Genomic DNA, 10,873 nt, shown 5'->3' with positions numbered 1-10,873 from the left:
CCACACTTAACAGCCATTCAAACTCAAAACTCCTGTTTATTATCTATTCATCAATTCCATTACATTTCTTTATTCAATTTTATTAAGTTTTAAAAGTATATTGGAAGGAGTACATATTCATACATCTATGAGGACAAATGTTTGATAGCCAAGTGGTAACACAAGGCTTCTTTATTATCTATTAACCAATTCTATTGAATTTCTTCAATCAATTTGACTAAATTTTAAAAATATATTAGAATTAATACATTTGTATCTTTATATCTACATATTTATAAAATTTGTATCTACACATGTGGAAAACTATGTGATGCCCAAGCAGTACCAGAAAGCATCTTGATTACTTATCTCTCAAACAATTCTACTACATTTCTTTATTCAACTATATTGTCTTAAAAATCTATAAGTGAATACCTTTGTATCTATGTACCTCTCTGTATATATATGTGGAAAACTATTTGGTATTCAAATGGCAACATAAAGCCTCTTTATTACTTACCCTCTCATCAATACTATAGGATTTCTTTATTAAACTATATTACCTTTTCAACTGTGCCTAATGAATAAATTTTCATCTATCTATCTATGTGTATATGAGAACACCATTTGGTACCCATGTAGTACCCAAAGGCCTCTTTATTTTCTAACAATTGTCAGTGGTACCAGAAGGCCTCTTTATTATGTATTAGTGAATTATATCCCATTTCTTTATATAATTTTATTAAACTGTGAAAGCATCTGAGAATAAATAAATGTGTATCTCTCTATCTATATACATGTGGAAAACTATTTGGTCCCTAAGTGGCACCACTGATCGCAGCAGCTCTTAAATTATGTAGCCATAGTAGCGAGAAATCTCCATCTCTCTTTCCCTCTCAATGAAACACTGCACTCTCCCCAAAGCAGTGTACTTGGCAGCATTCTCACGCTCTTGTTGAGCCTTCTTCTTCATGGCTTCCCTCTCTGGCCTCTGCTGTTTGGTGATGGGAGTTGATACTACTTGCCCAGAAACATTGGGTTTCCTCCATGGAATTGGTTGTAAGGCAAAGTCTTGGAGAAGATATTGGTTTTGAGGCTTGGGCGGTTGTGACTGGGGCTTGGTCCCAACATTGGGAACTGGTTGCCAATGGAGAGAAGTGCAAGATGATGTTTTGTAGGGTGCAGGCCCAGAAGCAGCAGACCGAGGGACACTAGGCTGGGTAGAAGCACTCACACCTGACTGAATGGCATGAGTCAAAACGGGGTGAGCTGGCTTGGCAGGACGCATCCAAGATGGGTTGGCAGTAGCTGGTTGGGATTGGTTGACTGCCATGGGTTGAGCTGAGCTAGCAGGGCCAGGCTGGGCAGGGTAAGCCCCAGTGGGTCTGCGTGAGGCCAGAGATTGTGGCCTCCGATTGATTACTGGTCGAGGTGGAGGTTTCTCCAGGGTCAGAAAAGGCAAAGGTACCAATTTAACCTTCCCAGGTGGTGGAGGCTCATAAATGGATGGAGAGGGACCCTTTCCTTCAGCACTAATATCTGGATTCTGGGCTTTGACTTGTGATTTCTCAGGACCCTTAACTGCCAGCCATGGTTTCCTAGCTGGGCATGGACGGGGGTCTTGGTTACGGCCTGAGTTTCCCGGGGCCCGGGAGGAAGACAGCCCAGTTTTCTTATCATTCTTCTTCCCCAATGCATGGAAAACCTGCACCGACTCCAGCATGTGCATGCCGAGACAGCTCCGAGGCTTCTTAAAGGCCTCTTGGCAAAGGTCAGGTTGGTTCCTCTTCCCCTTCGGTTTGGGCAGAGTTGGCTTCTCTTCGGCCTTGACTTTATTGCCTGGCTGCTTCCTCTCCTGGGCTTTCCTGGAGTTGTTTTCTCTGGTCCTCTTGGTCTTTTCCTGCCCATGGCCCTTAGCCTTGCTGTTCCTGCTGGATGCAGCTTTCTGAGCTTTGCTGATAGAGTGCTCGGCAGTGTGCATAGGAGCCCTGCTACTGTCTGCATCCCTGTGAGAAATTTCTCCTCTTAATGTGCATTCCAGATCCCTTGGCTGCATTTTGGCCTGAGGAGTTCCATCAGGACACTCCGAGGCTTTATGTTTGTTCTTCCTCATTGGCTCACTAGGACCCTTTAAGGCACTTGTGATTTCCTGCCCCTGCTTTTCCATGATGGTTCTGGTATCATTGGATTTTGTTATTGTGGGACTTTCAGGTTGTTCAAAGTCTTTTAAGGAACTGAAAAGCTCAGGAAGGTGAATATCCCCCACCAGTGCAGTGAGGTCTGCAAAACCACTGCTAAATTCAGTCCCATTTCCAAGTGTGCCTTGGTCCTCAAGACTCAGGCTACTCCTTTCTAGATGGGTATTTTCAGAATGTGGCTTCTCCTCTTGGTCCAGAGGACCAATGGAGGCCAGAAGCTGGTGGATTTCAGGGATGTCTAAAGGGAGTAGTGGAGGATCCTGGCTCTCCATGGCAATCTGGTAGGCATCCAGTGGCTCTGAGAGCATGGTGTTAATCTCACACAAATTCTTAATCTCTGTCTGTTCCTGGCTTTGATTTGGAGGCAATGCCAATAAATCTGTAGAACTCTGGACTGGAGTTATTGTGGTAATGTCCCCAAGTTCAGTTTGTGAGTTTTTCTCAATTATTTGGCTTTTTCTCTTATTGCAGATGTGTGGGAATTCTGGAGGCTGTGGCAGACAAAATGTCTGACTTGGAGGTTGCACTCCCAAGGAAGCCTCCATCCCTAGGGAAGTTTCCATCCCTACAAAGGAACCAAGGAAGATGGTAAGTAGGATGCTCCCACTTCCCAGAAATACACTATTCAGGGAAACCACCTATGGTGGAGAAAGCATTTCTATTAGCTCTTTTTAAGGACCACTGACAGGTATCTGTTAAGAGTTGCATATTAGTTACAGGTGATCCCTTGAAGTCTTACTTTTGGGCTGGTTCATCACCATGGCAGCATGGGTTTCTGGTAGAGCACTTGTCTCCTCTGTGGGAAACACAGAAAATCTGTTTCATGAAGTCTCTCGTCCTCATATCTGGGCCTCTCAATTCTCTCCACTCTCCCCAGAATGTAAGAACACTTAACACCATGAACTAGGAGAGGGTGCAGCTGTTGCTCATGAAATCAATGTGAAAGGTCAGGGGTTTTGGACTCCTGCTTTGGACAGCATCTCTACATATAGAGGTTAAACCTGCAGTCAATTAAGGATCAATTAAACTGTCACATCCTGATATGTGTTGATTGATTTTTCTAAACCAAAGTAAAATTAGGGAAATATATTTATAGTGTGGTTGTGTAGCTGGACTGAGTGCAAAAATAGTGAACAGCCGCTTCCTTCCGTGTGCTCCTAGAGGTCTCTTAAATGCAAGGATGGCCATTATGCTGTCCTGCATGCTTCTCTGACAGAGTCTGAAAATGGGGACTGCTGAACAAGATTGTGATTAAAATCTCAGCACTTGAATTCTAGGGATGTGTGGACCCACAGTTACCAGCTGAAAACTGGACCCTCGTTTCGAGTGGTAATCTTATTCCTTCCCCTTTTTTGGTGTCTGTACTCACCTTGAAAATTTGTTCCTTCTATACTTTGAGTGGACACAGAGTAGTAGGTCACAGGTGTAGGGACTGAGGGTAGGACATTTGTGGGCTGAACTTCCTTCAGCACTGTCACCATTTCTGGTTGAGGGGCAGTGGCACTACTTCCTGCATATGGCACAGAGCCATAGGATTGCAGGCAGGGCCAATGTTCTCCAGAGAGCAGAGTCCCCAGAGAGTTTTGATCATAGTAGTAGACCTGGCTTCCTTCTTGGTGGGGTAGTGAGAGGCAATGTCCTTGATTTGGAATCTGAGATAGTGTCACCTGGACGAGCCTACCAGATAGTAGTGTATATCCAGGGATCACCACATTGGCTTCGGAAGTTTTGTCATACTGGGATGTCATTGATAGGGAAGAATCTGCTGTGTTCTGGTCAGTGACAGTCAGATTAAAGTCCTCAAGTGAAGATGAGCTCTTTTCAGCACTTCCTGGGATATACCACTCAGAAATACTTGGATAGGGGGCAGGTGCCATGGGAATCAGGTTCTGGCCAGTAACCTTAGACACCGTAGCTGTGCTAGCATGTTGATAAAGGTAGGCACTGCCCATGAGTGGCTGAAAGGAGGTGCCACAGGTTGAGGGCAGTAACCATGCTGAAGTTTCAGCTGGAGCAGAGGCTCTGGAGAAGTTGCAGACCCCTCCTGTCACGGACGCTGCATTGGTCACCACAGGAAGAGAGAGCTGCAGAGAATCAGCATTTCCATGTAAAGAAGAATTTTGGAAATTTTCTGTAGGAAGAAGAGGTGGTGAAAATATTGATGAGACAGGCAGATTCTTACAATATTCGACGAATAATGTCGTCTTAATGTTTTAGTAATCAGGAAGGCCCTCATTCTAATAATCATTGAGAGACCCCAAATCCCTCCATTTAGGATGGCTGCAACTACTCTTCTGATAACCTGCCTTTTTGTCAAATTGGGCACAGAATTCCGAAGTGGTCTGCTTCACACGTGGTTCCCCAAAAGCATCTTTTTCCTCTCCTATGGTTCCTTTGAGCCTGCACTAGTATTGACTCCTGAATTTGCCCTAGAACTGAAGCATTTTCGAACTCAGAGAAAACTCCAACATTACCAGTTAGCAAATGAGTACACCAAGGGTCAGTGAAGTGAGATCGACTTGTTCACAATCAGCAACAGATTATGGAAACTTACTTCCTGGCCAGGACTCTTGTTCCAAAGACCAGAAATCTGGAGAAACAGAAATTTGTTTTTCCCTGTTCATAGAAAATCTACTGATATCACCACAGTGATGTTTAGTATCTCCTTTTGTTTGTCCAGGTCACATGATATTTCCTGGAGTTCAGTTTTACCATCCAAATGATAATTTAAGCGTCATTCTTTGCCCTCTTTCAGCCTAACTGCTGATCCTACATGAAAATGACTACCTGAAATTCAGTTTCTCAAGAAATGCTTCTTGAAAGAAATGGAAACTTTCTGAGCTTCAGGTTACTCATCTTTAGTGTGGTTATCACAATACCAACAGTGATAATTCATCCATGAATAAAAGTCATATTACATAAGATTCATGTGGGGGCTGAGGTTAAGGCTCAGCATTTGGGTGCTTGCTTAGCACATGCGAGGCCCTGGGTTCAATCCTCAGCAGCATGTAAAAATAAGTAAAATAAAGGTATTGTGTTGAACTACAACTAATAAATAGATATTACAAAAAGTTTCATTTGGAGGGAGTTACAGTATGTTCTGGAAAGATAGAAGCAAAAGTGAAAAACAGCTCAGAACTAAAAGGAATGACTAGATAGTAATGAACATATGGATATGTAGCAAAAGTGAGTGTATATCAAATTTGCTAAGAAATGAGTTCTGTTATCATGCATACAATATTATGAAAGTGAATGTTTCTCTTTGATTTTAGTGAATACTGTTAATCAAAACAAAGCTCATGATTGAAGGTGAGTTTGAATGCATTCTCAAGCAGTACATATAGACAGAGAAACTATACGAAAAATGTGTGTAATTTTAAGTAAAGTGAACACAAATTTGAAGTAAAGTGAACACAAATTTAAGTAAAGTGAACAGATGGGTAGCCATATGGAAAAGCGAAAACCGAAGCCAAAACCCACTATGAATCTGGGCATGGTATGGTGGGTCTCTGGTCCCAACACTCGGGAACCTGAGGCAGTGGGATTGCAGGAATTCAAAGCCACTCTGGGCAATTCAGCAAGATGTTATCTGAGAAAACAAATAAAATGTCCTGGAGATATAGCTTGTGTATCATGCTTGCCTAGCATGCATGAGACCCTGTGTTCAATCCTCAGAACTGAAAAGAAGAGAAGAAAGGAAGAAAGAATGAATGAGAGGAAGGAAGGAAGGAATAAGGAGCAAGTCAGGGAGGGAAGGAAAGAGAAATGGAGGGAGTGAGGGAAAGAAGAATGGAAGGAGGACAGAAGGAATTTCCGAAAGAAATTTTGTACATACTAGAGAAAAAAACAATAAGTGTAAAGTAATTTTATTACTGTTCTTGTTTCTCTTCTTCTAAGGATTACCCACACCAAATAAAAGACATTAATCCCACTAGGTAGATATTTCATTTAATACCAACACATTTTTTGATAATCCTTTTTGGTTATTAAAAAAAAGTGGAAAATGCTTTAACAAAATCATAGAAGCCTAGTTTATTATCACATTTAGTGGAAAATCTTGTCCCTAAAGTCTGAGAAAACCATCACAGTATAATAAAATAACAAATTTAAAACAATTTTTGTCTTTTATTCTGACATTTCCTTCTCCCTTTATATTAAAACAAAATTAAAACAAAAATGTTTGAGCTACCCTACACCCCAGCCCCAAACAATTATTTGAAATGTAGACAAAACAAAAAGTCTTCAGATAATTATTTAAATAAACTTGGAATTAGAGATGTGAGCTTGAATTTTTATTCTCATATAGTTCTTTCTTTTGGTTCTTAGATTTCAAAATCATCAATGACTATTTGTATATTGTCTGTTTTAGAAAAAAAACTGTTGTAAAGATGGAAAACATCTTCACCTTGACAGCTTATATCACACAAAGGAATGCGTCCTTCTGATGCAGGTTTGGACAAGACATTTTTTAGAAATCCCTGTAGTTTAAAAATCAGAACAAAATAGGACATGGAAAATGCCATTTCTCCAGCTCTGTCTAGAACCACTTTCCTTGGCATGTTTGGAGGAAGAGTCATTTCTAAAACATACTTCTAATATGTTCATGTTTAAACTGTCAACATTGTCGGTTTTCAAAGAGGTCATAGGAAAAACTGTAACAGCCAAGTGTGACTTTTGTGATAACCTGCTTACCCTAGTGATACCCCAATTCAAGCCTTAGTTTCCTTGCTGGTCCGTTAATCTAAACATTCTCTAAACCAGCCTCTGGGAAGATTCACTCTATGTTGTCTGTTGGTTTAAATCAAATCTTTGCTTTTCTTCCACATCCATCCCAACCAACCTCTTTTTTCTTGAGAACATCATTCTCTTCATCTCTACTATTCTAACATTTTCTTCTCCCTTATTTTTATATTTTTTTCCTCCACTGAATTCCTGTTGCCTTGTGCTTAAACAGTCACAAACTTGCTTTCCCAAGAACATCTGCCTCCTTACAGCCCTGTCCTCCTGCTCTTCTCTCCCTATTTCTCTTTTCACCTAGTTTAAACAGAAAACTCCCAAATATGTGAATGTCCCTTTGATGAAGAGTACTAAATTTGAAATACTGAAGTGGAAATCTTGGTGAAGGGAAACTGTTACAGAGGAAATCCCTTGGTTTCCACCCTGCCTAGGATTTGTCTCTTTCAGTTGAAACAACACAACCATGAAATCTGATTTCATTCTCTACAAACATGCCCCTCAAGATGCAAGAAAAGTAAGGGGCCAGAACATGGCAATCTGTTATCCTCATGTAGCAAATCAAGAAACAGATTTTGTGAGAGAGTAAGATAGTCCAGTTCTATACACAGTACATGTCAAATTCCAAATGAAATTAGGTGTCCAGTTTTCTAGTTCCATCCTTTCCCCTATTATTCTAAGCTCTTTTGACTCCATTAGTAAATTGAGGAAGGTAAAAGTCTAATGAAAAACTTTTAAATGTTTCTTTCCTTACCTGACATGGTCAGAGAAGAGGTCACATCAATTGCAGATACAAAGGATGAGGAGACCACCCCAGAGGATGTGTGGGTGGCTGAGGGTAGAGAATACATGTTTCCTAGTATGGAGATCACTGGTCACTGTTTACTGGCCACTCTAATGACTGGTTACTGGTCACTGGTCACTTGCGATGATCCAAATTTGTTTACAACTGCATAGCAAGCCTAAGATTCTAGCAGGTGGCAGTAGGTTTGGTGGGAGAATGATGTCACAGAACTGTCCGTTTAAAGGTATGAAGTAGCCAATAGGGTGGTCAGACTCCCAAGGAGAAGGTGGGATTGGGTGGGGAAAATGACAAGAGAGTTGATTGGGTGGAGAAAGTGACAGGAAAGTTATAATAGAAGCTAAATGACTCAGTTCTGGTAGGTGCAGCCCTGCAAGAGGGAAATAATGGGCTCACCCCATGACTCCCCTCCCCCAGGCTCTTGTGTTAGGTTTATCATCTCCGTGTTCGTGTTAAATGTTCATTAAAATATTATGAATTTGTTATAAATGATGTTTCACAGTGTAAGAGGTAATAGTGATACATTGCTCTATTAACATATGCAGTTAATATCCCTGGAGATGGAAGAAAGAGACATTTAGGTTGAGCAAGTATAGTGGTTCTGGAACACAGAATTAGATTGGATTAGTGAAGTTACTGCAGTATTCAAGGATTCAGAAAGGGGTTAAAATGGTTTTTTTTTGTTAGTTTGTTAGGGTTTTTTTAGCTGTAGATGGACCCAATACTTTTATTTTATGCATGGGTCAAGCCCTGTGCCTCACATATGCTAGGCTAACATTTTACCACTGAGCCACAATCCCAGCCCTAGGGGGAAGTTCCTTGAGTTCATTCTTTCTGGAATGATGTGGCGCAAGATCCTCTTTAGTTTCTCTTGATCCCTACTTTCTTTGGCCTGGGCTGGGCCAGGTTAGACTGGTAACTCTCTTCTGCTCTCCTTCCCCCACCCTCTTTATTGTAGACATTTTTTCATGGACAAGCCTTGAGTCTGCATTCTTATACACATTGATATTACTTTCTTTTGACTTCCAGAAGCAGGGGTCTTCTTCTCTGTGAGTTGATTCTTTGTTCTTTTCTGAAGAATAGCAGCAACTCTAGAGAGGTGGAAGACCTAGCTGAAGTAAAGTTTCCCTCTCTGGAATTTTGTTGTACTCCTTTAACTTATAATTTCCTGAGGACAGCTCCTGGGTCATGTAGACTTTCTGCCATCAGCCTCTTTCATATGTGGGAGGCACTGAGGATCCTTTCTCTCTTCTTATGTAAGAGGATCCTGTGTGGCAGTTACTGTGACTTCCTCCCCCATGCAAACAGCCACTATAGAATCTTGGGCTTCTCACATTCTTTGTCTTGCATGCTTGGGTGGAAAGCCAGGAGAATAGTTAGAACATTAAGAGAATATAAAAAAGTATGGATAACATAAAGAAAAGAGAGGTTAACATGGACTTTTAAATTTTAACTTTTTGTTAGAAACTTGTCAACTCATTGAGGTCTCATTTTGTGTTAATAAAAGAGGCAATTAATTTGTTTTTTTTTTTTTTTTTGCTGGGGGGACGGGTCCTTGGAATTTAAACCAGGGACACTTTCCCATTACATCACATCCCCAGCCCCTTTTATTTTTATTTATTTTATTTTTTTATTTTTATTTTTTTATTGTTGGTTGTTCAAAACATTACCTAGTTCTTGATATATCATATTTCACACTTTGATTCAAGTGGGATATGAACTCCCTTTTTTACCCCGTTTAAAGTTTGCAGAATCACATCAGTTACACATCCATTGATTTACATATTGCCATATTAGTGTCTGTTGTATTCTGCTGCCTTTCCTATCATCTACTATCCCCCTCCCCCCCTTCTCTCTCTGCCCCCTCTACTGTAATTCATTTCTCCCCCTTATATATTTTTTCCCTTTCCCCTCACTTTCTCTTGTATGTAGGTTTGTATACCCCTGAGGGTCTCCTTCCATTTCCATGCAATTTCCCTTGTATCTCCCTTTCCCTCCCACCTCTCATCCCTGATTAATGTTAATCTTTTCTTCATGCTCTTTCTCCCTGCTCTGTTCTTAGTTGCTCTCATTATATCAAAGAAGACATTTGGTATTTGTTTTTAGGATTTGGCTAGCTTCACTAAGCATAATCTGCTCTAATGCCATCCATTTCCCTGCAAATTCCATGATTTTGTCATTTTTTAGTGCTGCATACTACTCCATGGTGTATAAATGCCACATTTTTTTTATCCATTCATCTATTGAAGGGCATCTGTGTTGGTTCCACAGTCTAGCAATTGTGAAATGTGCTGCTATGAACATCGATGTGGCAGTATCTCTGTAGTATGCTCTTTTAAGGTCTTCAGGGAATAGACCGAAAAGGGCAATGGCTAGGTCAAATGGTGTCTCCATTCCCAGCTTTCCCAGGAATCTCAATACTGCTTTCCAAATTGGCAGCACCAGTTTGCAGTTTCACCAGCAATGTACCAGAGTACACTTTTCCCCACATCCTCGCCAGCACTTATTGTTTTTTGACTTCATAATGGCTGCCAATCTTACTGGAGTGAGATGGTATCTTAGGGTGGTTTTGATTTGCATTTGTCTGACTGCTAAAGATGGTGAGCATTTTTTCATGTACTTGTTGATTGATTGTATGTCCTCCTCTGAGAAGTGTCTGTTCAGGTCCTTGGCCCATTTATTGATTGGGTTATTTGTTATATTATTGTCTAATTTTTTGAGTTCTTTATATTCTCTGGATATTCGAGCCCTATTTGAAGTGTGAGGAGTAAAAATTTGTTCCCATGATGTAGGCTCCCTATTTACCTGTCTTATTGTTTCTCTTGCTGAGAAAAAACTTTTCAGTTTAAGTAAGTGCCATTTGTTGATTCTTGTTATTAACTCTTGTGCTATGGGTGTCCTATTAAGGAATTTGGAGCCCGACCCCACAATATGTAGATCGGAGCCAACTTTTTCTTTTATCAGACGCAGAGTCTCTGATTTGATATCTAATTCCTTGATCCACTTTGAATTAACTTTTGTGCATGGCGAGAGGAGGGAATTCAGTTTCATTTCGTTGAATATGGATTTCCAGTTTTCCCAACACCATTTGTTGAAGATGCTATCCTTCCTCCATTGCATGCTTTTAGCTCCTTTATCAAATATAAGATAGTTGTAGCTT

The 10,873-nt window shown here is 40.6% G+C and overlaps 1 protein-coding gene across 1 annotated transcript; it reads right to left on the bottom strand.

Annotated features, from left to right (window-relative positions):
- Window positions 1-826: 826 nt before the first annotated feature.
- LOC143380499 (uncharacterized protein C2orf78-like) lies at window positions 827-7,762 on the bottom strand. Its single transcript, XM_076833564.1, has 3 exons — window positions 7,666-7,762; window positions 3,547-4,308; window positions 827-2,742 (listed from the first exon to the last, which is right to left on the bottom strand). The coding sequence occupies exons 1-3, from the start codon at window positions 7,760-7,762 to the stop codon at window positions 827-829; spliced, it is 2,775 nt and encodes a 924-aa protein (XP_076689679.1).
- Window positions 7,763-10,873: the final 3,111 nt, after the last annotated feature.

Source organism: Callospermophilus lateralis, chromosome 14, assembly GCF_048772815.1.
Source record: "Callospermophilus lateralis isolate mCalLat2 chromosome 14, mCalLat2.hap1, whole genome shotgun sequence".
NCBI classification, from domain to species: Eukaryota; Metazoa; Chordata; class Mammalia; order Rodentia; family Sciuridae; genus Callospermophilus; species Callospermophilus lateralis.
This window is presented reverse-complemented; position numbering and strand designations above follow the sequence as displayed.

What these genes read in the sequence shown, in the direction of transcription:
- LOC143380499 (XM_076833564.1), bottom strand. Translation starts at nt 7,762, where the DNA reads ATGTATTCTCTACCCTCAGCCACCCACACATCCTCTGGGGTGGTCTCC. An exon ending in CTCTTCTCTGACCATGTCAG is followed by an intron (nt 4,309 to 7,665) that starts GTAAGGAAAGAA and finishes TTCTTCCTACAG; the next exon opens with AAAATTTCCAAAATTCTTCT. An exon ending in AGAAGGAACAAATTTTCAAG is followed by an intron (nt 2,743 to 3,546) that starts GTGAGTACAGAC and finishes GTTCCTTTGTAG; the next exon opens with GGATGGAAACTTCCCTAGGG.